Raw genomic sequence first — 27,395 nt, forward strand, 5'->3', positions numbered from 1 at the left:
ATTCTACTTCTTTTCTCAAGAAACATATAGATATTCTAGACCTATATACTTTGTGATCAGCCTAAATCACACTATACAAACCTGTGAGGGTTAATTTGTCATTATATTAAAGTTGTACAATGTTTTGCAAATCATTAATGGGAAATTGACTACAATACGTTCGCATTTTTAGGATTGAACTGGCGTTTTCAAGGGCTAAATTTATAACACAGATGGACCATCTGATGGATCATTCAATAATTCGTTTCTACGTTTTTACACCTGTTTTAAAATCATTGGTGATCCTTGCAATCCGATTGGCTCTCAACAGTACAATTTATTCACGAATCGCGCTATTTTTGGTCTCCAAATCACATCCATTTAGCCCATGAAAATAAAATGAAATAATAATAATCACTTAAAAATGGGTTTTTTTTGGAGCAGATAAATAAATTTTAACATTGACAAAAAAAAAAAAAATGTGATTTCAAAATGGGTGTAATAAATAATCAAAAATTGAACTTTCCACTCCACTCAGTTCTATTAACAACTATGCTTTTAATAATTTCAATACATGAATTCCATTAGAAGGATTATCTGTGCCCATACTGTTATACTTTAAAGGCCCCATTTCCCTTAAAGGGAAAAGGACCAAATGATGATGATGATACTGTTATACACAGATGACTGATTTTCAGACAAACTAGAAACACTTGTCAGCTCAAGTTGTTACTCCTTGAAAGGTAGTACCATGTTTCCAAATGTACCTATAGTCGCACTGACAGTAACAGCAACAGAGAAAACAAGAGATATAATTTCAAATTCCTTAGGGGTGGTGGATCCTGTCATCATAGTATTGCAGTGAACTCAAACAGAAAGAACATACTTAAGAACACTTCTCTGTAAAAGTCAAACAAAGTGGGAAATGAAAATTTTTGACCCCCTCTCAAATTTGGCATGCAAAGAGATCTTCAGGGGGGATGTTCCAAAACGCCCTTTATTAACGTCCTTACTTCATTGCTGCCATGGTAATATCAGATGTTTGTTGGCACACAAACTCCAATTTGGAACTCAGAACCTGCTGCGAAAAGTGCAAAATGTAAGACACCATTTCTTTAATCTATTAATACGCTACAACTTAAGACTTACGCCAAAGTTAAAACATTAATTCGACTTTACAAAATATATGTGACTTTTTGTTTTATCATTTGTAAATAAATTAAACGGCCAATGAAGTAGACTGTTTAAGCCATTATAGTTGACGAGTAGAACAGGCAACATATTTTCTTAAATTTTTCTGAAAGTATATCAGTCCTAGAAATTAAACTATATTGCTAGTTTAGAGTAGACATTGTTATTACTAAATCTGTAAAAATTTTTGCGGGGCCGACTTATTTTATTCCCGGGGCGAAAAATAAAAAAGGCTATAAAACGGCAGATTTCCCGCATTTTGACATAATAACTGAACCCGTCGATTCGCCAGTAAAACGTTAAAATACTGATACGGCCTTGTATTTAAAAACAGTTGCGTACTGGTTAAATTTCTGATAAATCCATCTATTAATGACCGTTATTTGTAAAACAATTTCACGCAAAGTAACACTTACTTTCCGGTTTTGTCCAATTCTCTACGTTTTGACGTAAGTTGAAGGAGTCGTTGCTTACTACAAATCAATCCAACTGTACAAAGTTGCAGACCTCTGAACCTTTTCTTGCAGCTAGCAGGGCTATTCAGTATCGTCACTGGTATTCCGTGCTCTCATTTCATACCATTACTGAACAGCTTTGGGGGTCCCGTGGGAAGACAACATGGACCTCCATTTACGGTGATTTCCCCTTGAAATTCACGCTGTTATTCGCTATCGGCGGCCATCACTCGCTTTAATTAGAAGAAATTAAACTTAGAGTTTTACGGAATATCGTATTAATGCAAGCTATTCACTGCATATTATGCGCCAAAATTGGCCGCAAACCACTCTTTCCAAAGTAGAATCAGCTCATCGCTCATGGAAACATAGGCCTTAGACAATAAGCGGTCAGCGGCGTTGACTAAATTTATTTTCCCATCCATATTGCGATGACCTAAACTCAATTTCTTGGTTACTGAAACTGTCAATAATATTACTTCTCTAGTCAGGAGGTCAGGAGATCACACTTAACGTACAAAATCCTTTACACTGTTAAAAAGGTGACAACTTAAAGAAATCGCGAGTTATTTTCGGCTCCGATTTTTATTTCTTATCTGTTCAATTGGGCATCTGTGCCCTTCAGACTAACACCGGGACTAACTTAATGGGTACCATATCTTATGTGGGAGCACTTATTCGAGATAGGGTGCTTAATAGGGACAGGACACACCTGTTTTTCGAGAAACAACTGAATGTGCAAAACAAAACTTTAATTTATTTATTTAAAAAAGAGCAATAACAGAAACGGTAACCCCTAACTGTGTAACAGTAACAAATATACGGTGACAACAAGCTGCAAAACAAACTTGATGAGTCATTTGCGATGGTATTTCATGAGACAACAAAATGCATGTCTAGGTGACAGGATCAAAGAGACTGGAAAACGGACTTGTTGTCCCTGGATCCTTCCTGGCTAGAACGACCAGCCAAGCAATCCCCAACAAAATTTGAAGAAGAGATCATTCGTTTGAAGGAATTGTGAACTGACTCCGGCACATGGACATAATAGTTGAACAACTTAGACGAAGACCACTGTTTTTGTAATAAGGGATTACGTGAGCAATTAAAGAAGGCCGAGACGAACCACAGTTCATCTGACGGATCCGAATTAAAAGACCTTGAAAGAGAGCAGGGGCGCTTACTGGAATGAGGGGACTTACGTGATAGGGGCGGCTTATTAGAATGGGGCCGCTTATTAACAAGAACACATTCGAATATAATTTAGTATATTATATTTATATTTTTAAATTTTTATTTGTTTCTCGTTTGCGTATGTGCGTTACCTTTCCTCTCTTTCTTCTGCGGTATGAATTTGTCATCCTACGTCAAAAATATTCAGCGTTCAGCCCTCCTTTAAAAGAAATGTAGTCTCAAGAGCATGCTCAGTTGAATAGACAAGAAATATAAATCGAAAAAAAAAGGTTTTTTTTTTTACACAATACTTCGAAGTGATGCGAACCTTTCGATATTGTCGCACGTTCCCTGTCATTTTCAAAATGCAAAATAGCTTCCTTTGTGGGCAGAAAAGCGAAAACTTTCATCCAGTCAGTGATAGAATTGAGTAGCATCAGGAGCCTATTAATGGGCTCCTGGTAGCATATTTGGCACGTTTACATTAATGAGAATTTCCGCCTTAGCTGTGAGGTCATGAAACCTTTAAGAGCTATGTGTTGTGGCTTTTAATTCCGCATACAAGGTGTCTATGGCCGATAGGAAACTGGCAAGAAAACGAAACAAAAGATCTTTTATTTCAGAGACGCCATGCCGCGCTAGCTGACACCGTAATTTAACACTGGCAGGAGTGGCTCGTCTGAGACGAACCTGACAAACAAAGGAAACATTTTGAACATTTCAGAGCTAAATTTAAGCTGCCTGCAGTCGCGATAATACAAGGTATACAAGGTAAGTTCTGCTCATTTCAGGTTTTCGTTTGTTTTATTTATATTTTGGGGGCCCTTCTCTCTTTTCTTCATTTTACGCAGCAAGTGAGAAAATGGAGAGATTTAGAATCTCCTTTACGGCAAACAACAGCAGTGAACATGTTTATCCTTCATTTGCCGTTCGCTGTTTTCAGTTTCTCAACAAAATTGATTATTTTTTGCGTTAGCATCCAAGGACAGAGTTATTCTGCCCTATGAGAACATAAAAGCGAATCTCACGTTTGCCGTTTGCCGTACACGCGATTCTAAATTTCTCTATTATTAGGCAGCACTGTGTTGCGTTTCACCAACCCATGCAGAATATTTGCAAGACAGTGCAGCCAAATTGCAAGATCTGTTGACCGTCTGGGCCAATTTTCACAAAGCAACATCCAAAATATCAGGTTATGCCCTTAATTCCGTTTGATGTTGCATTTGTTTCATGGCAAATCGTATTTTTTTATCATTGTTGCTTGGCGTGAGTGAAAAATGTTAATATTTGCTTAAGAGATGGAGGACAGCTCAAAAAGTTCAAAAACGAAACTAACTGAAAACAAAACCGAGACGATAAAAAATGGGAAAGGTGAAGGAAACTTTGTAAGGTTATATCTTTGTTTATTTTAGTTAACCTTTTAATTACGTGGGATGCCCGCGGGGCAGATCGTGTGAAATTTTCGGTCGGGTAAATTTTTTTCCCTCGTAGTCACATATCTGCACATTAATTTATGCATTAAACTCTGCTCTCTCCTAGAAGTGATCTATTGTTCTGATTATCTTCAACAAAAACGGCCCAATCAAAATCTGTTATCGGCGCGTATATCACGAGGAAGGAGACCCACTCATCGCTACCTGCGTAACGTATAAGCAAATCATCATTTGGAAGGTTATTTTCGTTCAATGACGGCCACATTTATAAATTTAAGAATCTAATCTGCCGTTTTCAGAAAGAAAAAAAAACCTTTTTCAAGCGGTAAATCGAAATAATAAGTTCTAAGTAGTACTCGACAGTTTAAACGATGGAAATTGGAGCGTTCTCAGCGAAGAATCTATACTATTGACAAACAGATCGAATAATTTAATGCGAAGGAAGCCAGACCAGTTTGTAACAAGATCCCCCTAATTTAATTTCCGCGGAATGCTTAATATGGCCCCATTTATTCCCATTGTATGCTTCGCAGATTTGTAAAACTATCCTAGCTAATGGAAAGTTTGAATCACAAAGATAGCGTGATGTTAACGTTGTTTCCGTATTCCCTTGTGTTAATACCGGAAATTGCATTACGATAACGTGATTGACTCACGTTCTATTCTGGTTATGTAATTTCAATAAAAGTGTAAGATTACAAATTGTTCTCGTTTCACCAAAAAAGGAGAAAAAAAAAAACAGAAAGAAAACAGGCAGAAAGCTTTCCTAATTGAAAATTTTAGTAAAAATTGACAATCAAACCTTTAATTTTTTGTGTGAAGTGGATTTCCAGTTGCATTTAAGCATCAATTCAACAAAGTGATGAGACGTGTGTTTTAACTTATCAATGACCTCTTGTCCTCGTGGTTCTACAACTGCCAAACAAAGCATGATTCCTTTGGCAGAAACTGTCCAATTTCCACCGTTTGAACTGTCGAATGCTTCTTAGAGGTTATTCTTTCGATTTACCGCTTCAAAAGGGTTAATTTTCTTTTTGAAAACGGCATAGTTGAGTCTACAACACGTAAACAATATGGCCGCCACAATAGCGACAAAACATCCCATCTAGGCGAGAGCAGAATTTAATCCAGGTTTAATAAATAAATGAAATGATGATTTGACGTCACACAGGTAGCGATGAAGGGGTCCCCTCCCTCGTGATATACGCGCCAATAATGGATTTCATTGGGCCCGCGCTTTTGTTGAAGACAATCAAAACAATACATCCCTACTAGGAGAGGGTAGAATTTATCTAGTTGAGTCTACAACACGTTAACAATATGGCCGCCACAAATGCGACAAAAACATCCCCTACAGGGGAGAGCAGAATTTAAACCAGGTTTAATAAATAAATAAAATGATAATTTGACGTCACAGAGGTGAGGATGAGGGGTCCCCTCCCTCGCTCGTGATATACGCGCCAATAATGGATTTCCATTGGGCCGCTTCTTGTTGAAGACAATCAGAACAATACATCCCTACTAGGTGAGGGCAGAGTTTAATGAATAAATTAATGTGCAGATTTGAAGCTACCATAAAAAAAAATAAATAAAAAAAAATACGGAGCCCATTTTTAGACGCGGTGTGCCCTGAGGGCATCCTGCGTAACTAAGTTGTGAGATTGCCAAGTAGGAACCAAGCTACTACACAGGGGAAAGCATTTGTTAAGAAGAATACCTCATGCTTTATACGGACGTTTGATCCTTACGTTTTCACCTTAAATTTGGAGACAGAAACCGTTTCTACATTGGTTATTTCTCAATAGTAAACGTGAGTTAGATCCCCTTATCTGTACTTGTAAGTTGCCCAGCACCCAGCGGGGTCATGACGTTATCGGAGAGTAATCTCCGGTAACACAGTAACACAATGATAATATATCGCGGACCTCACGCCACCTTTTGCCTAAGTGTTCAAATGATATTCTTAGAACAACAAAAAATTTGAAGGATCCTTTACGGTTGTTCAATTATTTTTTCATTATTAGCCGTGACAAAAAGATCAAAGTAATCATGTCGACATCATTTTGGTCTTTCCTGGTCTTCCTGCTTGTGATGTTGGACCAATCAGAAGGTTGGAGGAGGCGACGCAGACGGCGGTGCCCAGTTACGAACTGTGCCGTGAGTGCTTGGTATCCGCAGAGTCCTTCCTGCCCTGTGACCTGTGGCATAGGAACACAGGTCCAGCGGCGCCACGTGACCAGGGGAGCAAGCTGTGGTGGCTCTTGTCCATATGCACTCAGCCACTCCTGGACATGTAATAAGGGATGTCCTAACGGAGGGACCCCGATATCAGGGCGCTGTATTTGTAGAAGTGGCTACAGTGGACGGTGTTGCACTGGAGGTACCTTTTTCGGATATATCTTTTCACATGATAGGCAGCCCGCATAAATATTGGCGCCAGGCAGGAATAGCTATCACACGGAACTTTTACATTAGAAGTTGGTCCCACTTCAAAGACCCTTTTCTTAAAACACCCTTCACATTTTCGTGGTCCGCGTTGATGAAAACTGTCCAATGGAAGCTATTTTCACTTGCAATGTCGTCCTTTGTAATTTCCTGAGTATATTCCTGACTTTGTCACCGGTATACCATTTAAAGCGTCCCTTAGAGATCAACTTCTGGCAAGTGACAAATTTCTGTGTTTCATCTCTGTATTTTTCGTCTGTTCCTTCTTCCTCTTTTTTAATTAAATTGCTTTTAACCGATGGCAGAACGTTATTTTATCAAAACAAAGCTGAAAGCACAGCAAGTATATTCAAAACTAATTTGCCCTATTGTGAAATAGATGTCCTTCCTTTCCCGTTTTTAACCATAGTCTCTGGTTAATTTGGTTTGATCGTTTGTCTGTTTATCGTTCATTCATTCCTTTTCTCTTCACTATCATCATCATCATCATCATCATCATCATCATCATCATCATCATCATCATCATCAAGCCGATCTCAATCAGTTCTCGATGCATGTCCTTCATGACAACTACCGTGACATTCTGGCAGGCCTGCCCCTACTCTTCTTGTTATACGTCGGTTCCCAAAAGTGGACGTGTTGTATGCACTCTTGGGTATACCTACAGCAATGACCAGCAAACTCCAGGCACCTCTTAGTATACTTATTCCTTAGTTAACTCTTCATTTTTCTAATTTCCTTCTTTTTTTAATCCTAGTTGATGGTGGTTGGTCCAGTTGGCGTCCATGGAGTAGGTGTAACAAAAACTGTGGGACAGGTCAACAACAGCGTACACGAGACTGCACAAACCCGTCGCCTAGCAACGGTGGAAGGCCTTGTGCTGGAGACATCCAACAATTTCAAGCGTGTAACACACACTATTGCCCAGGTAGAGAACCATGTGTTGGTTAGAGTCATATTGATTCACTCTGCTCTTATATCATTTAACATAACAGAGAGAGGGTACCAATTAAGGCACATGATACAAAACGCGGAAGGGCGTTACCTTAAATTCACTCAATAACTGAAGGGTGCGTTCGATTGACCCTATTTTGGAATAGGAATACATAAGAAATCTCATATGAGAGGTTTTTGGATTTACTGAAGTACAAAATCGCTCTTAAACTATCATGTGTCAGCGAAATTTTGCAGAAAGGTCTTCCGAAATTTACTTGAAAAGAGAAATCTAACAGCTATTCCGCTTATTCTTGTTCCGGGATACAGTCAATCAAACGCAACCTTAATAGTTGAAGAGAAAAGAATATATACCATTCGGTAGCAATGACGTTCTATTCTAAAATTTTTTTTCACTTTTTTCTTTGCAGTGCACGGTGGCTGGTCAAATTGGAGCAAATGGACCACTTGTAGTGCATCCTGTGGAACTGGTGTTCAAAACCGATCCAGGACCTGTACGGAGCCTCATCCAAGTTACGGCGGAAAATCTTGTCAAGGAACAACCAATGAGAAACAAAAATGCAACAGGCAGCCCTGCCCTGGTGAGAAATAAAATGCTTTTTTCTACATCACGTTTCTTCTTTTTCTTTTTTTTTTTAGCACCATGTCGTTTTTTATTAGTTTTTGGCCACCCCCCATTTCTTCGCAAAGATAAAAGCTATGACAATGAGGCTTGTAGGATAGATATTAGGACCAAATATGTCTCCTTTGAAGTCCGCAACGGGAAGTGATGACGTCACATGTCGTGGATATTACGTCATGATTACCCAACGACAGCTATCTTAGAACCGCCATCTTGGATTTCAGGGTTTCCCCAAAGCTTCAGGAAAGCGCAGAAATTGAACGGAAAGTAATCAAAACCATCCAAGAAAGGAACACTAATATGAGTTAAAATCAAGAAAATCACGGTTTCTGAAAAAAAACACTACCTGTCAAAACGTGGTTGCATGGTAACATCAAAGTTGATAAATCAGGCTAACCGACCATATTAAAATTTTCCCAGATAAATTTCTGAAAAAAGTCCTTAAGTTTCATGCCGTTTACTCCAATATTAAAAAAAAGGTATTCAGTTTCAAAGTCACCGGGGCAGAATCCTTCCCCCTTTCCCGTTCTAGATAGGGCTAAGTTAAGGAGTTCAAATTACACTTTTAATTATTATATTTTCTTCTAGTTCATGGCGGTTGGTCAAGTTGGAGAGAAGACAGTTCCTGCAGCAAAACTTGTGGAACTGGTTTTCAAAGACGCTATCGAACATGCACCCGGCCACCCCCAAGTTTTGGAGGAAAAGACTGTGATGGAGCAGCACATGACACACAAAAATGTCACAGGCCACCCTGTCCTGGTATAAACCAAATGCGTGAAGGAATTTTGGACTTTGAATTTATACTTATTAACAGGATGTACACCTTCTTGAATCCTCTCCACAAAGGATTCTTTAAAAAAGGAAGCAAATCAGAGAGTAGAATTAACAGCATATTTACAGGATCTGAGCAGTCTACCTTTTTGAATTTACAGCATATTCACAGGATCTGAGCAGTCTCCCTTTTTTAGATTTACAGAATATTTGCAGGATCTTCCTAGCAGTTTCCTTTTGAATTCACAGCATATTTACAAGATCTACAATTTACAAACTATTTACATGGTTTATTACAAGAATTTAGAAGTAATTTACACTCGCAGATGCTTTAAATTCTGTTGGTATAATTTACACCTTTTTTTACATGGTCTTTAAAATATCATCCCGAAAAGCTACTCGGTAAATCTCTTTTTACAATAGAGTTACATGTTCCTACGTAACTGTAAATTTCATGCAAATTATGTTTTTCAAAATACAAACACGATAATTGAAATTTACAAAACAAGTAAATTATCATTTTCTGATTGTAAGTGTTGATTTAAAGCCTTTGTAAATTTTCAATTTTTCCAGTAAAGATAACCTTTACTTTGAACGATGAATATTAATGATTTCTACTCCGGAGAGTTGAATCGACAGGACAACAATTACCATAGTAATATCTTGGGTGACATATTACTCTTTAATTTTGGCGCGAAATTTCAGCGTTAATTTCTAATTTCACATGTGAAATTATGAAATTGCTATGGCAACGTTTTTTAAATCTCAGTGCCAAGATGGCGACCTGGTTTAAAGATGTAACGGATGAAAGAAGTTAAGGCATTAAAATACGCTACAAAAAAACTTAAATACGCGAAAGACCACAATTAACTGGGCAAAGGTTTTTGAGAACTGGTGTGATGAAAATGGCCTTGAGAAAAACCCTGAGACGGTTCGTCCTGACAGTTCAGATAAAGTACTCGAGCGGTTTTTTGCCTGCGTGTGTAGACAAGACCACGAATGTGAGCGTACTTTGTCACCCATGGTATTAAAAGGTAATCAAACGGTATACTCGTGAAATTAGGGAGTAATTCCACTTGCGTGTTGTCAAAATTCTAATAATTTCCCTAGCCTTTAGGTGAGGGAAATTATTAGAATTTTGGCAAAACGTGCGTGAAATTGTTTCCTAATATCACTCGTCACCCTTTGATTACATATACTTACTTGTCTTGTCTTTGTCTTGCCCTTGGAAGTTGATTATGGATTTCTGTTTTTTACGTAGTACATGGAGGTTGGTCTCATTGGAGTGATTGGACGCCCTGTAGTAAATCCTGCTGGGGGGGCTCTAAGGAACGTTCTAGAAAATGCACACAACCTCCCCCAAGTAATGGCGGGAAGATTTGCCAAGGAAAAGCAATGGAAAAGAAAATGTGTAACCGTGAGCCGTGTCCAGGTAAGAAATACCTCTTATCTCAGAGTCCCGGTTGCCAAGACCAAGCGTTTTGCCGAGTCATTCATTATGAAAGGAGCGCAACTCGCATAGGCCCCCGCTAAACTAGTGAAACTATGAAGATGTGTAAATAGCTTAGTTTTATATATTTTGATTATTGATTTTTAGTATATACATTTGTAAATAGTCTGTAATTTTTTCTCTACGCAATTCAGTTTATACTGCCATGTAGTGTCTTAATAAACGTATCTATCTATCTATCTATCTATCTATCTATCTATCTATCTATCTATCTATCTATCTATCTATCTATCTATCTATCTATCTATCTATCTATCTATCTATCTATCTATCTATCTATGATTGAACAATAATTTTGCTCTTAAACAAACAGTATCATTGGTGGGACCTTCAAATTAAGGGTATGATTTAAACGCCACTTTGGTTTGACACTACAGGGTAACAATTTGAATTATACATTTTGGTACAAGATGGAACATGTTTTGGCTACCATTTGTTTTGTTTCTCAAAACATATTTTTAAGGTTTAGGTCTAAAAACCGGAGAGAAAAAATATTTCGATTCACAATACTAGAAACGCTAAGACGCATCCTTTAAAAGGTCTTATCAGAAATTCAGTTGTCAGTAGAAGTACGTCCAGTATTTTATTCCATTATTTCACATTTTTGACATCATATAATTCTTAGAGGGGATGAAGTATATATCTTTTTTTTAAACTCTATGCATGCCTGTGGCATAAGGACCTGATAGTGGACCAGATTATGTCTTGAGAAAGCTAATCGCTTGTATCAGCTTGTTTTAAAAATCATCATTTTGTCACTGCCTGTTATTTTTCTCAAACTTACAAACAATATATTGCAACTGTAGTGGTCCCTAGAGAAGCGATTTTTCCCTTTAATATTCCGCTACACTGACTCAACGTTGACTCTACAGTTGATGGTGGCTGGTCTAGTTGGAGCATTTGGACAACTTGCAGCAAGTCCTGCGAAACCGGAAGTCAAACTCGCTCGCGGACATGCTCACAACCGTCGCCTCAAAATGGCGGGAAAACATGTCCGGGAACGGAAAAGGAAGAGCAAGTGTGCAACAGTCATTCATGTCCAGGTGAGGATCTTCTGAGGAGAAGCGACTAATTTTTCCCACATTTTATGGAGGATTGAGGATGGCTGAAAGGTTGTCATTGTTTTTATGAATATCTTCCGGCACCAGGGTTTGAGTTTGTCATTTTTACTCCAACATTGCGGTGGTACGTCATTATTTGTGCTTATTTGAACCAAACGCTGCATGGCAAAAAGTATACATTTACCACGCCATCACAAGGTTTTTTGGGGGAGGGGGGGGGGGGGGTGGAGAGGCTTAGTTATATGTTTTATACTTCTCGTTTTCAGGGATTCAGTACAAAATATTTAAACAATATTTCTGAATCGTTGGATAATAGTAATAATAAACTATCGATTTTTGTGTCGATGTAAAAAACTTTCGCTCAGGGAAAGAATCCGGCCCTCTACTAATTGGGGACACTAACTAAGATAAGATTTAGAATGTAAATTTATTAAAATGTACATGACTAATTAAAAACGAAACTTAAAACTGTATACAAGATTATTTTTATGTACATAATTAATAAACTCGATCAAAAAAAGCTTTCAAACTTGTCTAAACTTTTAATCAGCAGATTATATAACTTTCCTTGATGCCTTTCACCACAAACCAATTTCTCTCGATTCTCTCTAATTAGTAGAAAACTTCAGTAACAACTATAAATCAGATCATATATAATAAAAAAATCTCACGAGAACCTCCAGTCAAACAGATTCTGTAAATTAGAAGTCACTGTTGCCAAAATCCGAGCACTGTCTAACATAACGTAACATTTTATTTAGTAGGCTTCAACACAAATACAAAAACATCCTGAATAGGGAAATCGTGAGGTTAACCTTGTATAAAAACAATTTCCCTAACTAAAAACTAACAAAAATATTTCAAAATTTCTAGAACTAAATGAAATTCGATGGGTTTGGGTCTAGGTTTTGACAGCAACAATGTAGATTAAAATGAAGCCTTTGATGAAACCTTTGTCACGCAATCTTTACTTTTGGCAGATATCGAGCCCCCTAAAATGAACCTGTGTCCGGCTGATATCAGGATCGTTTCTCTAGTACAATGGCATAAGCTGGTACTACCCGCAGTTGAAGTCACAGACAACAAGGGCGTGGACCAGTTTACAACAAACATTCAAAATGGAAGTGAAGTCACGTGGGGAGAATATAACATTACATACACTGCATCAGATAAAGCAGGAAATACGGTGCACTGCAGATTCCTTATCATAATAGCGGGTATGCGTAAAGGCCATGCGTAATGCATTCAATAGCACCGTTGAAAAAGTACATCGGAGGCGATTTCCATAGTCTCCCAAACAGAGGCCCTTTGTGTTTGTCACGCATGCCTCCCCCACGAATGCGTGAAGAATGACGAATGCGTGTCGAGCCCAAAGAGCGTCTGCGTGGGGAGGCTACGCTCTTCATTAAGCCAAAATTTTCGGTTGAAATTATTTTGGAAACTTTCCGTGTCAGATGGAAAGATTTTTCCCATTCCTTCCAAAGTTGCAATATCATTGCGTGCGCGTTGCAGCAATAATGGCGCAAAAAAAAAAAAAAAAAAAAAAAATTGGATAAGAAATTTTGTGCACATAAAACTGTAATGTCCGTTAAAAGTAGTTGGAACGAAAAAAAAAGGAGTTTCCAAAGGTCATCCCTTGTCCCGGAAAATTTGCGTTTGATCTGCACATTTCAACCAGTTAAACCGAAACATTTTGTCTGATGGAAAGAGCCCCTAACTGGAGAAGCATTGTGCCATTTTCATATTATTCATTTTCGCATCTTGACTTGTACGTCTTTCTGCAAACTCACAACATGAATGGCCAAATTCGAGGTTTTATTCAACACACGACGGCTAATAATAGTCCTCTTTCTAAACCTGAACACGGCGCCTTTACGAATTCGGCTCCAGGATAGCTCGGCCACATATTACGAAAGTTGAATGATTGCAGTTGAAGTGAAGTCACAGTCAACGTCAAGGTAATTTTTCCGATTGTAACTGTTGTCACTGCTTAAGTTCTTCACTAGCTAACACAAAATATTGCTGAAGTATGTTTATAATTACTATTTTTCATGATCAGCAATTACATGTCCATCCCTCCCTGTTCCGTCTAATGGAAAAAAGACTGGTTGCTCTGATCCCCTATCCGAACGGTATGGCACAGTTTGCAGTTTTTCTTGCAATGTTGGCTACAATCTGATTGGCCCGTCAGAGCGACAGTGCCAGGAAAATAGGGATTGGAGTGGAGTCACCTCATCTTGTGAAGGTTAGGAATAAATAGTTTATCTACTGTAAACGGAGTCTTTGTTCACATATAAAAAAAAGAAAACAACAAGGACAATACATTTACAGCCGGATGAAACACGCTTAATAAGAAAACGGAGGAAAAAAGACAACAACATTTGAACAGGTTAATAAAGTGCGTGAGTGATCCAAATGAAAAATCTCGAACACTTTTAACACCGCCAACAAAAGAAGTCTGTGAAACTGCATTTACTATTGGACAAACTGTTTTATTTTGTAGTGATCACTTGCAACGCGATTGTTCCTGCGTCCATGGTTGCTGTATCACCGTCGTCTTGTCTTTCATCAAGCACTTATGGCCAGATCTGCAGGTTTTACTGTCCAACACCCGGTTACCTTCTAAAGGGGGCTTCTTCAAGGGTGTGTGGAATTGATGGAAAGTGGACTGGCACTAATGACCCTCTCTGTAGAGGTGATGTTGCAAGCCCACTGTCCTTGTCTTTTAGTTGCGTTGTTTTCTTCCTTTTATTAAGAACCGTTGGATTTAACTGAGTTTGCTGTCTTCAACAATCAGATTACGACAAGTTATATTATAACACACCAACTATATAAGATCTGATTGAGGTTCCTATTCAAGATATGACAAGATGCCTTCGTTTTCTCACTTAAAATGTCCATATGAACGTCATATAAGAATCCTCTTTTTGAAATTATATGCCGTTATGTTGTGTTGCATTCTGTTGAGTTGTGTTGTACTGTATTATAAGATTCCGCTTTGGGAAATTACTTTGAAAATTAGCTATTTTGAGAAAAACGGTGTACCTTTTATTTTGACGCTTATATATGACGATAAATATTTGAGAGTTTTCAAAATTCCAAAGAAGAATGAGTATAAGCTACGCATTTTACATGCTGAAAAAAAGTAGGTTTTACTGGAAAGCTTGCTCATTTATTTACTAATTTAACAAATAATAATGTAGTTATTTTATTAATTTCAGATGACACGTCCCCGTCATTCAACAACACCTGCCCAAGAAACATGGTATTTTATGTTCCTAAATGTTCGTCTACGGCATTATTCTCATGGAATGAGCCAATAGCGACTGATAACTCTGGTCATGTGATCATCAGCTACCCTGCAGTGCGGCCTCCAGCCAACTTAAGTGTTGGTCTGTATAATGTTCATTATTTAGCAACAGATGACGACGGAAACACAGCAAATTGTAGCTACATCGTCCAAGTCGCAAGTAAGTTAAGGCGTTCTCTTTGCAGTTTTCGTCATCATTGCAATTTATTTTAGAGGGTTTGGTCTCTTGCATTTATTTCAAAAAACTGTCATTTACCTATTGTTACTGCATTGTAAACAAACACACACCCTGTTCTAGGTCTTCTGATTAGAAAAATAATACCCCCAAAAATCTCCTTTTTAATGAAAAACTGCTGTAAATTTTTTAGCCTGGCATCTGAACAGTTTCTTATTTATTAGGATCTAAATGAAAATTTTAGCTAATTAATTTGTTTGTCACTATGTGCAACAAAATAAGAAAAGTTTTAAGAACTATAAAAAAATGCACTGTTTGCATATTAATGCGGTTGAACAATTCATATCCACAGGAAAGTCCTGCCCAATCCTCCAGCCTCCAATGTTTGGCTCCATCACCTCTCTTTCATGTGGATCGTCATTTGGTTCCCAGGCCTCTATCTCATGTAAACAAGGATACAAGCTGATTGGATCGCGTGAGCGGTCATGTAAAGAAGATGGGAACTGGTCAGGCAACAAAACCACATGCAACAGTAAGAAAAAAACATAGCAAAGAGATCCACAAAATAACGATTAACATCCGCTCGTTTCAGTCACAGTTGAATCCAAAATCCTTCTCTAACTATGCTGTGACTGGAGACAATATCACGCGCATCTTTCAGCAATTACCTACCAATACAAAAATCAAAAAGGACGTGCTTAATTTCGTCAAAAATGACATAATGCTAAAACTAATGGGCGTTTGAAAATGATGTCTGTTGATTGCATTCATAAAGTAGTTACGCTCTAATAGGCTTTAGATGTAAAACATACATATAGTTAGCCAAAAAGTTCTGTCTTTTCATCAATCAGAAATAATGAAGTAAAGCAAACCGCCAATTTAAGTGTTGCTAGTAGGCACGAAGAAACTAGCTATTGAGGTGACAATGAAGCTTTTACCATGTTAGTTATTATTTTTTCTCATTATTTTCTTCAGTTGTGAAATGCCCAGGCATCAAGACTCCGTCTCATGGACTGGTTTTTCCCGTCCAGTGCAAAATACCTCTCAGTGTAAATTATGAAACGAAATGCTTCTTAGCGTGTAATGTTACGAACGGTTATCGACTGGAAGGTCCACAGAACGTTTCCTGCCTTGAAAATGGCTCTTGGAATGAAGATATAAGCAACGTAACCTGCAAAGGTATGTTTTAACATTATATATTAAACATAAAGGAACCCTGTATCATCAAATAGGAAATATTGAAGCCCCGTACTCTCCACAGCAAAGCTTGCGATCTGCCTCGAAGCTGATGCTGCAGCCGCCCTTATCTAATCTTAGATCATACGGATATAGATCATTTTCTGATGCGCACCAAAGCTTTGGAACTTGCTGCCTTTTTATATTAAATCTAACTCTTCAGTGGATGTTTTTTAAGAGGAAACTTGAGACGAATCTTTTTAAGAAAGCTTTATTTTCAGTGACTGTAGGTTTGTAGTTTTTGACTGATAATTGCAGTTTTTAAATTTTATTTAGAGGGTTTTGGGATGCCTTCAACAAAAGCGCTATATAAATTGTATATATTATGCGCAGTAAAGCTATCTGTATGCACAGTGTTAGAGAGCAACACAGGGTGCATAGCGTAACCGGTGAGCCGAGCGAAACTTAAAAATAGCAAATGAATAAATCAATAAAATATATATACATTTATAAAAGTCATAGTCTAGATGTCCGAAAGTCAAAAACTCATACAATATGGCTGGTCTATCAATCTTGGTATAATATAACATTATCATGTTACTACTTTGAAAGTTCTTGCAGTGTTCAGCGTCACCGATAAAACCGCCTTCTTCATAATAATAATAATACATGTAATAATAATAATGATAATAATAATAATAATAATAATAATAATAATAAATAATTAATAATAATTATTATATATTATTATTATATATATAATAATTATTATGTATTATTATTATTATTAAAAATTGTTACTATTATTATAATTTCTTTATTAACATACTTCAAAAAAATTGCTATTTACAAGTAAAAAGTAGAAAAAAGGACTATCAAAACCTATTTACAATTCATTTCAATTAAAAAAGCACAAATTTTATTATTGTTGTTATTATTATTATCATTATTATTATTATTATTATTATTATTGTGTAATATTAGTTATGGTCTACTTCACCTGTCACAAGCATGTTTAAATGGGGTTGACAGACCTGCACGACTCCCGCTGTGTGCCCATTGTGTTTATAAAAGCCTTTATAGTTTTGCTTTAACAAGCATGTCTTTAAGCGATTTTCCTTTTCTATAAGAGATCAAGCAGGGAGGTTCCTTGTATATCTCTCTTAGTAGCGGATGGTTTTGTATTAAATGCCATTTGTCCATTAAAATGTTTTTCAAACATGGCAGTGATGGTTGAAATTGTGTCACGAAGTGTAGAATTTTCTTGTGCTGTTTTTGTGTAAGAGCGTTCTTTCTTTCTGCGAAGTTAACCTCGGAGAGGATTTTGTCCACCAGGTTACTAGGATAACCTCTCGATGTCAGGCGTGTTTTAAAGTTTTTAATGTTTTCCTCAAACACTACTTTAGAAGAGTTTGTCCTCAGAAGTCTAAGAGCCTCTCCTTTAACGAAGCCTTTTTAGACGCCGGCTGGGTGGCAACTGTTGTAGTTTGTGTACTGAAATGTTTCAGTAGGTTTGTAATGTGTGCGCACGTCGAGAATTGATTCTTTCTCGAATCTCTCTCCCTTATATACTGTTGTATCCAAGAATGTTGTTTCTATTTGTGAGACTTCAGCGGTAAACTTTATGGTAGGGTGGTACGAGTTTGCTTGCTCAATGAAATGTTCTATTTCTTCTTTGTTTGCATCCCACAAACAGAATACATCGTCAATAAACCTTTTCCACGTTAGTGGTTTCTTAACGCTCTGCCTCAAAATCTCCTTTTCTATAGATGCCATAAAGATGTTGGCAAAAGCTACCGCCATTTTAGTACCCATGGCAGTTCCGTGTGTTTGGAGATAGTCTTTCCCGTTAAATTGGAAGGAGTTCTCCTTCAGTATAAGGCTGAGCATTTTCCTGAGGAAATTTGTAGCTATAGGAGGGTTGTTGGCATGAAAGTTCTCGTATGCGTTGCATACTATTGTGATTCCTTCCTCCTGTGGGATATTCGCGTAAAGGCTAGTGACATCCATTGAGACTAGAAAAGCGTTTCTAGGCACCCTAGTGCTTTCAATAAATTTTATGAAATCTGTCGTATCTTTAAGATACGAGTCCTGTATTTATGCTATTGGCTGAAGTAGTTTGTCTACGAATGATGATAGGCGTTCTGTTGGCCATCACACCCAGATATGATAGGTCTTCCAACTAATGTCGGTTTGTGAATTTTTGTGAGGGTATAAAGCACTGGGATTCGAGGCGGATTTGGTGTAAGGATAAACCATTTAACCGTCATTTCGTCTATGCACCCTGCTTGGTGAAGGGCACAAATTTTATTATTGTTGTAATTATTATTATTATTATTATTATTATTATTATTATTATTATTATTATTATTATCATTATTGAGTAGTATTAGTTATGGTCTAATTTCACCTGGCAAACATTGTTGCGATGCCACCATTATGATTCTTACAATACAGTGATGAGTTGCAAGGTTAGTTCCAGGCTTCAATTTATGCCAATATATTTTCAACGGAGAACTCGGCAGGCAATCGTCACTGGCGCCTAAATGTATTATTCGTGACATGCGATCTGAATTATGGCTCTTCAGAATTTTTGAGCAAAATAGCCGACCCATACCTCGCATAAACTGTTGCTGGTATAAATAGTTGTAAGTATTCAAAGTAGCGGAGTTCCAGTAAATTTACAAAAAAGGGTTTAAATTACGCTCGTGTTGCATTTGATATGTAATTCCCTTACCAGATATCCAAGCTCCCAGCATTCAATGCCCGCCCAACATGGAAGTTTCTACAGAAACCCGTCAGTCACATGCAATAGTCACGTGGCAGGTTCCAGTCCCCACTGACAACTCTAATGAGCCCATGAACCTCAGCGGTCTGCTTCCTCCGCAAATGTTGAATGCTGGTCAAACACAGATCAGATATGACGTCATAGACTCGGCCGGGCTCAACGAAAGCTGTACATTCTCCATTAACGTTAAAGGTACAACAATTTAAATGTATCTGGGATAATACCCTATGATAATTTACTCTTCATGTTCGGTGAATGTAAGGAAGGGTGTGTCAATGACGTATGGGCGAATCTTTGTTTACACTTTTGCCTTATTAACATATGCTTATCACTACCTGATGACGCTAATAAAATAACAACTCTTAATACTGGAAGGGCATAACAGTTTCAGTTTTCTCTAAAAACTTGAGCCCAATACACCAAATGGTTTCGAAGAAATTCTCTTCTAAAAAATTCAAATTTTACAGAGAATGTATGGCTCATTAACTTTTTCGCCACCCAGCAATTTTGCAGTTTTTGACGGCTGATTTTCCTTCAATATTGCTTGCAAATAGCTGAAAATTGCACGAATTGCTCAACTTAATCAGCTCTTTCAACTTTTGTATTTAGTTCATATATGCGGCCACGGCTTCTATGAGTTAAGTCGTATGTAAACAATGACGTTAAAAAAGATTCGCCTATATAATCTCTATTGATAATCTCTATCAACAGACACTGAGCCACCTAAGATTGACAATTGTCCGAGTGATATCAAGGTTATTTCCCCGGTACAATGGCATAAGCTGGTACTACCTGCTGTCACAGTCACTGATAATGTGGGCGTACACGTGTTTACCACAAACATTCAGAATGGAAGTGACGTCACGTGGGGAGAACATAACATTACTTACAAGGCTTCAGATAAGGCGGGAAATATTGCAGACTGCAACTTCGTTATAACAGTAGCGGGTAGATATTTAATGACATTGTATTTGTTGTTTTTGTATGCCTTACAAAATGACAACTTGACCAGTGATGTTACAAAGTGAAAATTGACTGTCGATTACTTACAACATTCAATATTCACATTTATTCCATGCCATAGAGAATACAGCCAATGAGAAAGCTAGAAACCCGTTGCATATTCTGCGGTATGCGACGGGTAGTATTCCACGAAAAAATCTCGGCTTTTATTGCGGCCTACAAATTTTTGCTGAATACTTCTTACTTTTTGTCGAAAGGCTTTTAAACAGTTTACAAGTAGTTCCTTTTTTTGAATCAAAATTATGTACATTCAAGAAACTTTTACCAATCTGCTGAGTATTTTTTCACTGATTGAATTTGCTGTTAAAGCATTAAAGAGTGACGTTTTGTGTTAATTCAATGAGTGGCATGGGATTGATAAATTTATTTATGCAATGCTTTTTCGTGGTATACCGTGAATATCCCACTCGTGACTGAGTGACTTGATTTTTCTTTGAATACACACTCGCCTAAAGACTTGTGTGTATACTAAGAAAAATCAAGTCACTCCACTCAAAAGTATTGCATAACTTGTATATCATTCTCGTCTAATCGAGTCGAAAAGCAAGAAAGTTGCCTTGGTGCTAAAAGTGTCATGTTACGGCAAAGACAAGCGAGACTGAGAAACCGCCTGAATGGAAAGAAAGAACTAACAAAGGAGCAAAAATAGTAACAAGAAGGCCCAATAGCCAACATTCTAATAATATCAAGAAGTCTCATCTTAGTGATTTTAAATTTCTAAAAACATAAGCTATTTCAATTCTCAGCCAAAGAAGTTGAACAAATCAAAATGTGCCAGCTTACAAAACCTTGCTATGAAAAGGCCATGCAACGATCTGGGAACATAATTATAAGATTATTTTGTTTAACGTTGTCGTTGAGTAACCCTAATGCTTATCAATGAATAAACATCCTCTTGGTGATTGTAAATTTATAAAGATAAGCGTAACATATTTACTGGTAGAAAGAGAATCTCACCGTATCGATATACACCAAGTAAATCCGGCAAATAGGGCCGGCTTACAGGGCCCCACTGAATATCACTTTCGTGATGTGGGCTCCCTGTATAAAGATTGTTATTATTATTATTATTATTATTATTATTATTATTATTATTATTATTATTATTATTATTATTATTATTATTATTATAAGATGTGTTGCATGGCGGTTTTACAATGCGATTTTGTCATGAACCTATATTCCATTCACGATTGCCAAAAGGCTTTTCTTCTTGAGAGCTGTGTTGACTTTGTGGTAGACGTAGTGGCAAATTTTAGACATTGATTCAGCTGTTCTCTCGTTGTCAATTATACTGTTTATCTATCTCAAAATCTATCTCAAAGACTCTCCGTGTGAGGATTTGCCAACTCCACTGAACGGCGCCAAGGCGTGCGAGACATGGCTGGCTGGGATGATGTGCACAGTCCATTGCAACAAGGGATACGGGTTTGCCAACAATCCAGATGTTTTGTATTACTGCAGACCAAACGGTAAATGGTGGAATGCTAAGACGAAAAAAGGACAGACGACACCTACTCCTCCTGATTGTTCAAGTAAGAAGCCTGAACTACGTAAATCATAAGCCATTTCCGAGTTGCTTTGAACCTCAATCATGCCGCAGTTCTTGGAAATATGAATGGGAGATCTCGGTGCGAGATTACCTCCTTGTAACTGGAGCCAAACGAAAAGTTTTTATTATGAGAATAAGTTTTCAGTTATATGTAAACAAAACTAATTTTCATGTGAAACGTTTTGCACTTAGTCTCGCTTTCAATAATGAGGTTCACAGCAACTCGGAAATAGGCTACTGTTGCAAGCGAAAAAAGGGTAAAAAGGCAAATTTTCACCGTGGTTATGGTCAATGAATTGCATATAACATCTTTGAGTCATTTGAACTTAACAGGGATGCCAAGAAAACAACATCAAAACCTTGTTCTGTATTCTCTTATCTATAGTTTATCACCAATAGCATTTTCAACTTAATTCGTTAAGCTGGTTGTAAAGAACTCACATAACACAGAGGAGTTTAATATAAAATGAAACATTCTACAGCTCTTAAATGCTTAGTTACTTCATTTACAAAACAAGTTTCGTTTAAAATTTTAAAACAGTTTTATGGGCGTTTAACGAGTGATTTACGATCAAATTCTGTTAAACGTATATGCGAACCACTAGGTCTGATTTGAAAGAGACTTTAGACTTCGACCAGTTTGCTTTAAACTAAGTACAGAATTAGGGAACATTTTGGTATGAATACCTGGCGATACACATTCGTTTGACCACCTATACTTTGAACAGTAGTCTGAAACTGGAAGTGTTCTCAGTAGCGTATGCATGGGCTCCAGCCTCGTTCCCAGATGTTTAAATCAAAGCCCCCTCTCGCATGTATCTTATCAGGTTTTCATTCAAATGATCAGAAATAAACAGTGGAGATGTAACGGAGCTATTGTTTCGTTATGAACTTATTTTCATTATAGAGACACATAAACCAAAAGGAGCTTTCTTCTATGGACAGTTTCATTACCTAACTGACAAATGTGGCGGAGAACGTATAAATGAAGAGATCGCCAGTAAGTTTATTGCGCTGATGATGAGGACTTCTTTTGGTTGGGCTGGAGGTTGCTATGGCAACCCTCACTGCAAAATCGAAAACGTGAGAGTCCGCTGCGGACAGCAAACTCGTCGAAAAAGAGACACAGTTGATGGCAAAGAAACTGCAAGAGTTCCCCTGACTATCAGTTTTACATTAAAAGTTCCGATGCCAAACTACCACTACAAATTCCTTGATCTCAACCAGACTTCTCTTCAGAAAACAAGTAACATGCGACTGAATGTTAGCGGAGTCGTCATGGTAACAGACTCATCAAGACCCCCTGAGGTTCTCCTTGCTCGTCTTATTTGCGGCAAAGGACAAATGCAAAGTGGGGCTTCTTGCGGTAAGGAGTATTATCGTTATTTATGCAGTGCTGTGTTAAAAATTGCTGACTTCTGCTGACTTCTACATTCTTGCGATTTCTGAGAACTGACGACAAAATGTTGCCGGCGTAATCATGCTTACGTAAGCGCGACGCGCAAGACCCCATCGCAAGGGCGACGATCGATTTAAAAGCATACTCAGGGTGTCACCCTTCTCGTGTCCTTGATTTCTGGTAATTATTTTCTTTCCAAACTAGTCAACTGTCCTCGTGGCTACTTCTTCAATGGCACCAGCTGTCAGGCATGCGCAGTGGACCAATATCAGGATCAAGAGGCCCAGACCTCCTGTACCTCGTGTCCATCCGGGAATTCAACCTTTGGTCAGCAAGGATCAAAGTGGCTTCATGACTGTCGAGGTATTGAAATATTGTTTGTTTGTTTGTTTGTTCATTATCTTTTTATAACTCAACTTGGTTTAGCTAAACATCTTACACACTTTCGCCCATTATAGCTTAAAAAAGCCTCAAGTGCAGTTATACAGGAGCTTCATATAACATGGTCATAAGCGACAAATCTTTTCTAAGAGTACAAAAGAGGCCTTTTACAGCCTTCCCTGTTAACAATGTGGCATGCCCTGCGCACCATTCCGCGGGTCTAGTCATGACCTTATCGTAATCCCGCCCTGTCGTAATGCTGCCCCGCGTCCCACATACAACAGGAGAGCACATCCTGCTCAACGCTTAAATGTTTAATTTCCATCCTGCATCTTGCCTCAAGCCCCAATCCCAAATCTCACTAAACCGTGAACAATGATAATTACTAGTAATAATCCAAGATTAGCGAGTGCACTCGATGATCTCGATCCCAGGCTCTCCATTCTTTGCCAAGTTGGTGATGATCATCTCCTGCAAAATCTGCGGGGGATGCCAGATACGTGTCCCAAGATCCATCCATAAATCCATTCATTCATTCATTCATTCATTCATTCATTCATTCATTCATTCATTCGTTCGTTCGTTCGTTCGTTCGTTCGTTCGTTCGTTCGTTCGTTCGTTCGTTCGTTCGTTCGTTCGTTCCTTCATTCATTCATTCGTTCATTCGTTCATTCGTTCATTCATTCATTCATTCATTCATTCGTTCGTTCGTTCGTTCGTTCGTTCATTCATTCATTCATTCGTTCATTCGTTCATTCGTTCATTCGTTCATTCGTTCATTCATTCATTCATTCATTCATTCATTCATTCATTCATTCATTCATTCATTCATTCATTCATTCGTTGATGGACTGTCCCATACAATCTCGACTCCAAACGCTGTTAAGAGTGCGTTGTTTTCAAGTCGAACGCAATGATGAAGATGATGGGGCATGCGCGTTAAGAGATCAAGAAAGGAGTGATAGTTTCAAGATTCGTAGTGTGATATTGGCGTCGCGCTTGCGGGCACTATTTTGAAAAATATATAAGAACGGCTTCAAGCTAGTTTCCTCACGAAACCTTTGTCGCATTTTATGATATTCGAAAGCTTCATAGGTACTCTGCTAGTAGATCTTTCTCTTTGTCGTTTCTACTTCCTTCTACGGTCGCTTCTGCTTTCTTACGCCCTATTTTGTCTTTGGATTTTTTTTCTTGTGGTGAAGAAAAGCGGAAGCAAAAAAGAAAAAATATCTGGATAATTTAATTTATTGTTACTAACGACAAAAGAAATAACAGAGATATATTTGCGCTTCCGCTTTCTTGAGATAAACCTCTGGTAGCGGGGAACTTCATAGTGAGGTTTTTATTGTAAATCGCATTAGAGTTAAACCTTGAAACGAGAGGAAAACCTTGGAAACAAAAATCATTGTTTAATGATTGTAGAATGCACAGATGACTCCGAATACGCTCCGGAATGCGCCAAGATGGCGCCGAAAGGAAGGTGGTGTAAGGAGCATGAGTTGGTGACGAAGGAGAAGTGTGCTAAGTCTTGCCACTGGTGCTGTAAGTTCAACTACATTGTTTTATCAGAAGGCTTATTAACACCTTCTATAAATCGCATGCGCATATTGCACGCTACAATTTGTCGGCCGATGTCTTTTTCTGTTCAGTGGTGTAGCACGGGATGAAAATTGACCTGATTAAACGAAAATCTGTAGCACTGCCACCGGTTTTTGTAAATCGGGTGGATTTTATTCCTCTCACTCAGTTTCTTTGTCGAATTGGGCCAAATAAGCCCGATTTAAAGATGCGTGTAAATAAACTTCAATTAATCGTATGGAAAAGAAGTGTCATTTCGTTACGTTTATATCAAGGCAATGCCAATTGGCGTTCGTCAGAGATACAATAATAAGTTAAATTTTTTTGTTTGTTTTTGTTTTCATTTGTATTTGTTTGTTTGTTGCTTTTCTTTAACACAACAAAATCGAAATTTGACTTATCTGCAAAACAGCTTAATTGATAACCTTAACCTTCTTTTTTGCATGCAATCGTTTGTCTTATGTAATGTAAATGATTTTCCTTTTTAAATTATATTTGCAGAGGTGAGAGACGCACAAGTTAAGGGTCAGAAAGTTTTCCCGCTGGATTTGCCAATAGATAATATAAATATAAATTAATATAATAAAGTTGACTAAAATTAAATTAAATCAAATACAGTGTTTACGAAAATACCGAGTCAAATGAAAATTCAACTAAATTCTGAAAGAAAGAAAAATAATTGTAAATTACTTAATTCGGTTGGAATCTAAGAGGTTTACCTTGGACTGAATGCCAAGATCGCATTACGTTGTACGTTAGGATATCATCTGGTGTTATGAAAACATGGTTAATGATGCATGAAAATTCACACATTGTTGACTGGAGCTAGGTGTGCTTTATTAATGCAATACATATTACATTCCATGTATGGGAGAGGAAGGGAAAATAAAGATACTGAGAGAGACAAAAAGACAATCTGGCATTTCTTGTTTGTTGTTGTTGTTTCCTTTATTTTTGCTTTTATTTGTGCCAAGAAAACCGAAACCTGGCCTCGGTTTTACAAAGAGTGGATATTTTTATCCTCAGCAAAGTCTCTATCCGGTGGATAAAATGTATTGGTTAGAGTACATCTTATCCGCTGGATAAAGTTTGCCGCTCTTTGAACAACCGGGGCCTACAGATGACCAGATCAATATTTTGAAATACTATTTCTAACGTGATTGAAAAATCAACAACGCACATACAATAAGAGAACATAAGTACGTAAATTATGATCATCCGCGTGAGTGTAGTCCTGAGAAGGACTGTTTGTGGTGACTTTGACTGACGTTTCGACAACCTGAGCGGAAGTCATCTTCAGAGTCAAGTGAATTGTGGAACGTCAGTAGGTGGTATATATACGTCTCTGGTTGTTGACCTGATTGGTCAACGAAGTCCAGATGTTATTGGTCCCAATAACATCTGGTATACCACCTACTGGTATACCACCTACTGACGTTCCACAATTCACTTGACTCTGAAGATGACTTCCGCTCAGGTTGTCGAAACGCCAGTCAAAGTCACCACAAACAGTCCTTCTCAGGACTACACTCACCCGGATGATCATAATTTACGTACTTATGACATGACTCCTGGGTTCAAACCATTTACAATAAGAGAACAGCACAGTTTTCAAAAATCAAGCTAGACTTTAATCTCCTGGCAAGGCATTACAAAGAAATATAACGTCTCTTCTCATAAGTACGTAAATCATGATCATCCGGGTGAGTGAAGTCCTGAGGAGGACTGTTTGTGGTGACTTTGACTGACGTTTTTTCGACAACCGGAGAAGAAGTCATCTTCAGAGTCAAGTGAATTGTGGAACGTAAGTAGGTGGTATATATGTCTGTGGTTGTTAACCTGATTGGTCAACGAAGTCGAGATGTTTTGATCGTATGTCAGTAAGCCTTGATGTTATTGGCTGTGAAGACTGTAAAAAAGTGATTGGTGCGTTTCAATCCGGCTTTTGTTAGTCAAAAAGTCCAATAGGTTCAAACCATTAACAGTTTTAACGCCTCTTCTGTTGTCCAAGTTATTGCGAGCGAAAACGTATGTCAGATAAAAAAAGCTGAATAGATGACAGTTTGTTAAAAGAGTTTCCTCCAAGGGATTCTTGTTATTGGCTAAGAAGAACTTTTGGGGGCTTATTTGAAAAGAGGGTGGGGAAGTGGAGTGGAGGTAGGGGTAAACAACTGAGAAGATTACACCTGATTCACCAAACTGAAACAACAACAACAACAACAACTGATATAACAAGAGATGTGACTTCAAGAACGCACACACTAACTTAAATCCATCTCCCGCACTTTGAGTTAAATGAAATTACGCTTTTAAAGTTGCCCAACAGAAGTAACAAATAACAAAACCAAAAACAGAGCTTTGTAGCGATTTTAAATGACACAAGGAAGTGCTTTGAGTGAGAGGAAGGGTAGGGCAAAAC

The 27,395-nt window shown here is 37.8% G+C and overlaps 1 protein-coding gene and 1 pseudogene across 1 annotated transcript; one reads left to right on the plus strand and one right to left on the minus strand.

Moving 5' to 3' along the window:
* Positions 1 to 3,876: 3,876 nt before the first annotated feature.
* On the plus strand, positions 3,877 to 25,891 carry LOC146459012 (uncharacterized). Its single transcript, XM_085089857.1, has 20 exons — positions 3,877 to 3,990; positions 6,256 to 6,611; positions 7,434 to 7,604; positions 8,041 to 8,211; positions 8,841 to 9,011; positions 10,285 to 10,455; positions 11,406 to 11,576; positions 12,575 to 12,811; positions 13,654 to 13,839; positions 14,098 to 14,289; positions 14,816 to 15,064; positions 15,432 to 15,611; positions 16,055 to 16,258; positions 18,996 to 19,235; positions 19,755 to 19,991; positions 21,392 to 21,601; positions 22,526 to 22,984; positions 23,222 to 23,380; positions 24,821 to 24,940; positions 25,478 to 25,891. Coding segments are annotated over exons 2-20 (3,861 nt in total). The 5' UTR covers positions 3,877 to 3,990; positions 6,256 to 6,280; the 3' UTR covers positions 25,480 to 25,891.
* On the minus strand, positions 17,333 to 18,525 carry LOC146459013 (uncharacterized; annotated as a pseudogene).
* Positions 25,892 to 27,395: the final 1,504 nt, after the last annotated feature.

Source organism: Pavona decussata, unplaced genomic scaffold (genome assembly GCF_977016875.1).
Source record: "Pavona decussata unplaced genomic scaffold, jaPavDecu1.1 SCAFFOLD_223, whole genome shotgun sequence".
NCBI classification, from domain to species: domain Eukaryota; kingdom Metazoa; phylum Cnidaria; class Anthozoa; order Scleractinia; family Agariciidae; genus Pavona; species Pavona decussata.

Coding starts and splice junctions, on each gene's coding strand:
- LOC146459012 (XM_085089857.1), top strand. CDS start 6,281: ATGTCGACATCATTTTGGTCTTTCCTGGTCTTCCTGCTTGTGATGTTG. Junction 9,012..10,284: donor TCACAGGCCACCCTGTCCTG/GTATAAACCAAA, acceptor TTTTTTACGTAG/TACATGGAGGTTGGTCTCAT. Junction 21,602..22,525: donor TACTCCTCCTGATTGTTCAA/GTAAGAAGCCTG, acceptor TTTTCATTATAG/AGACACATAAACCAAAAGGA.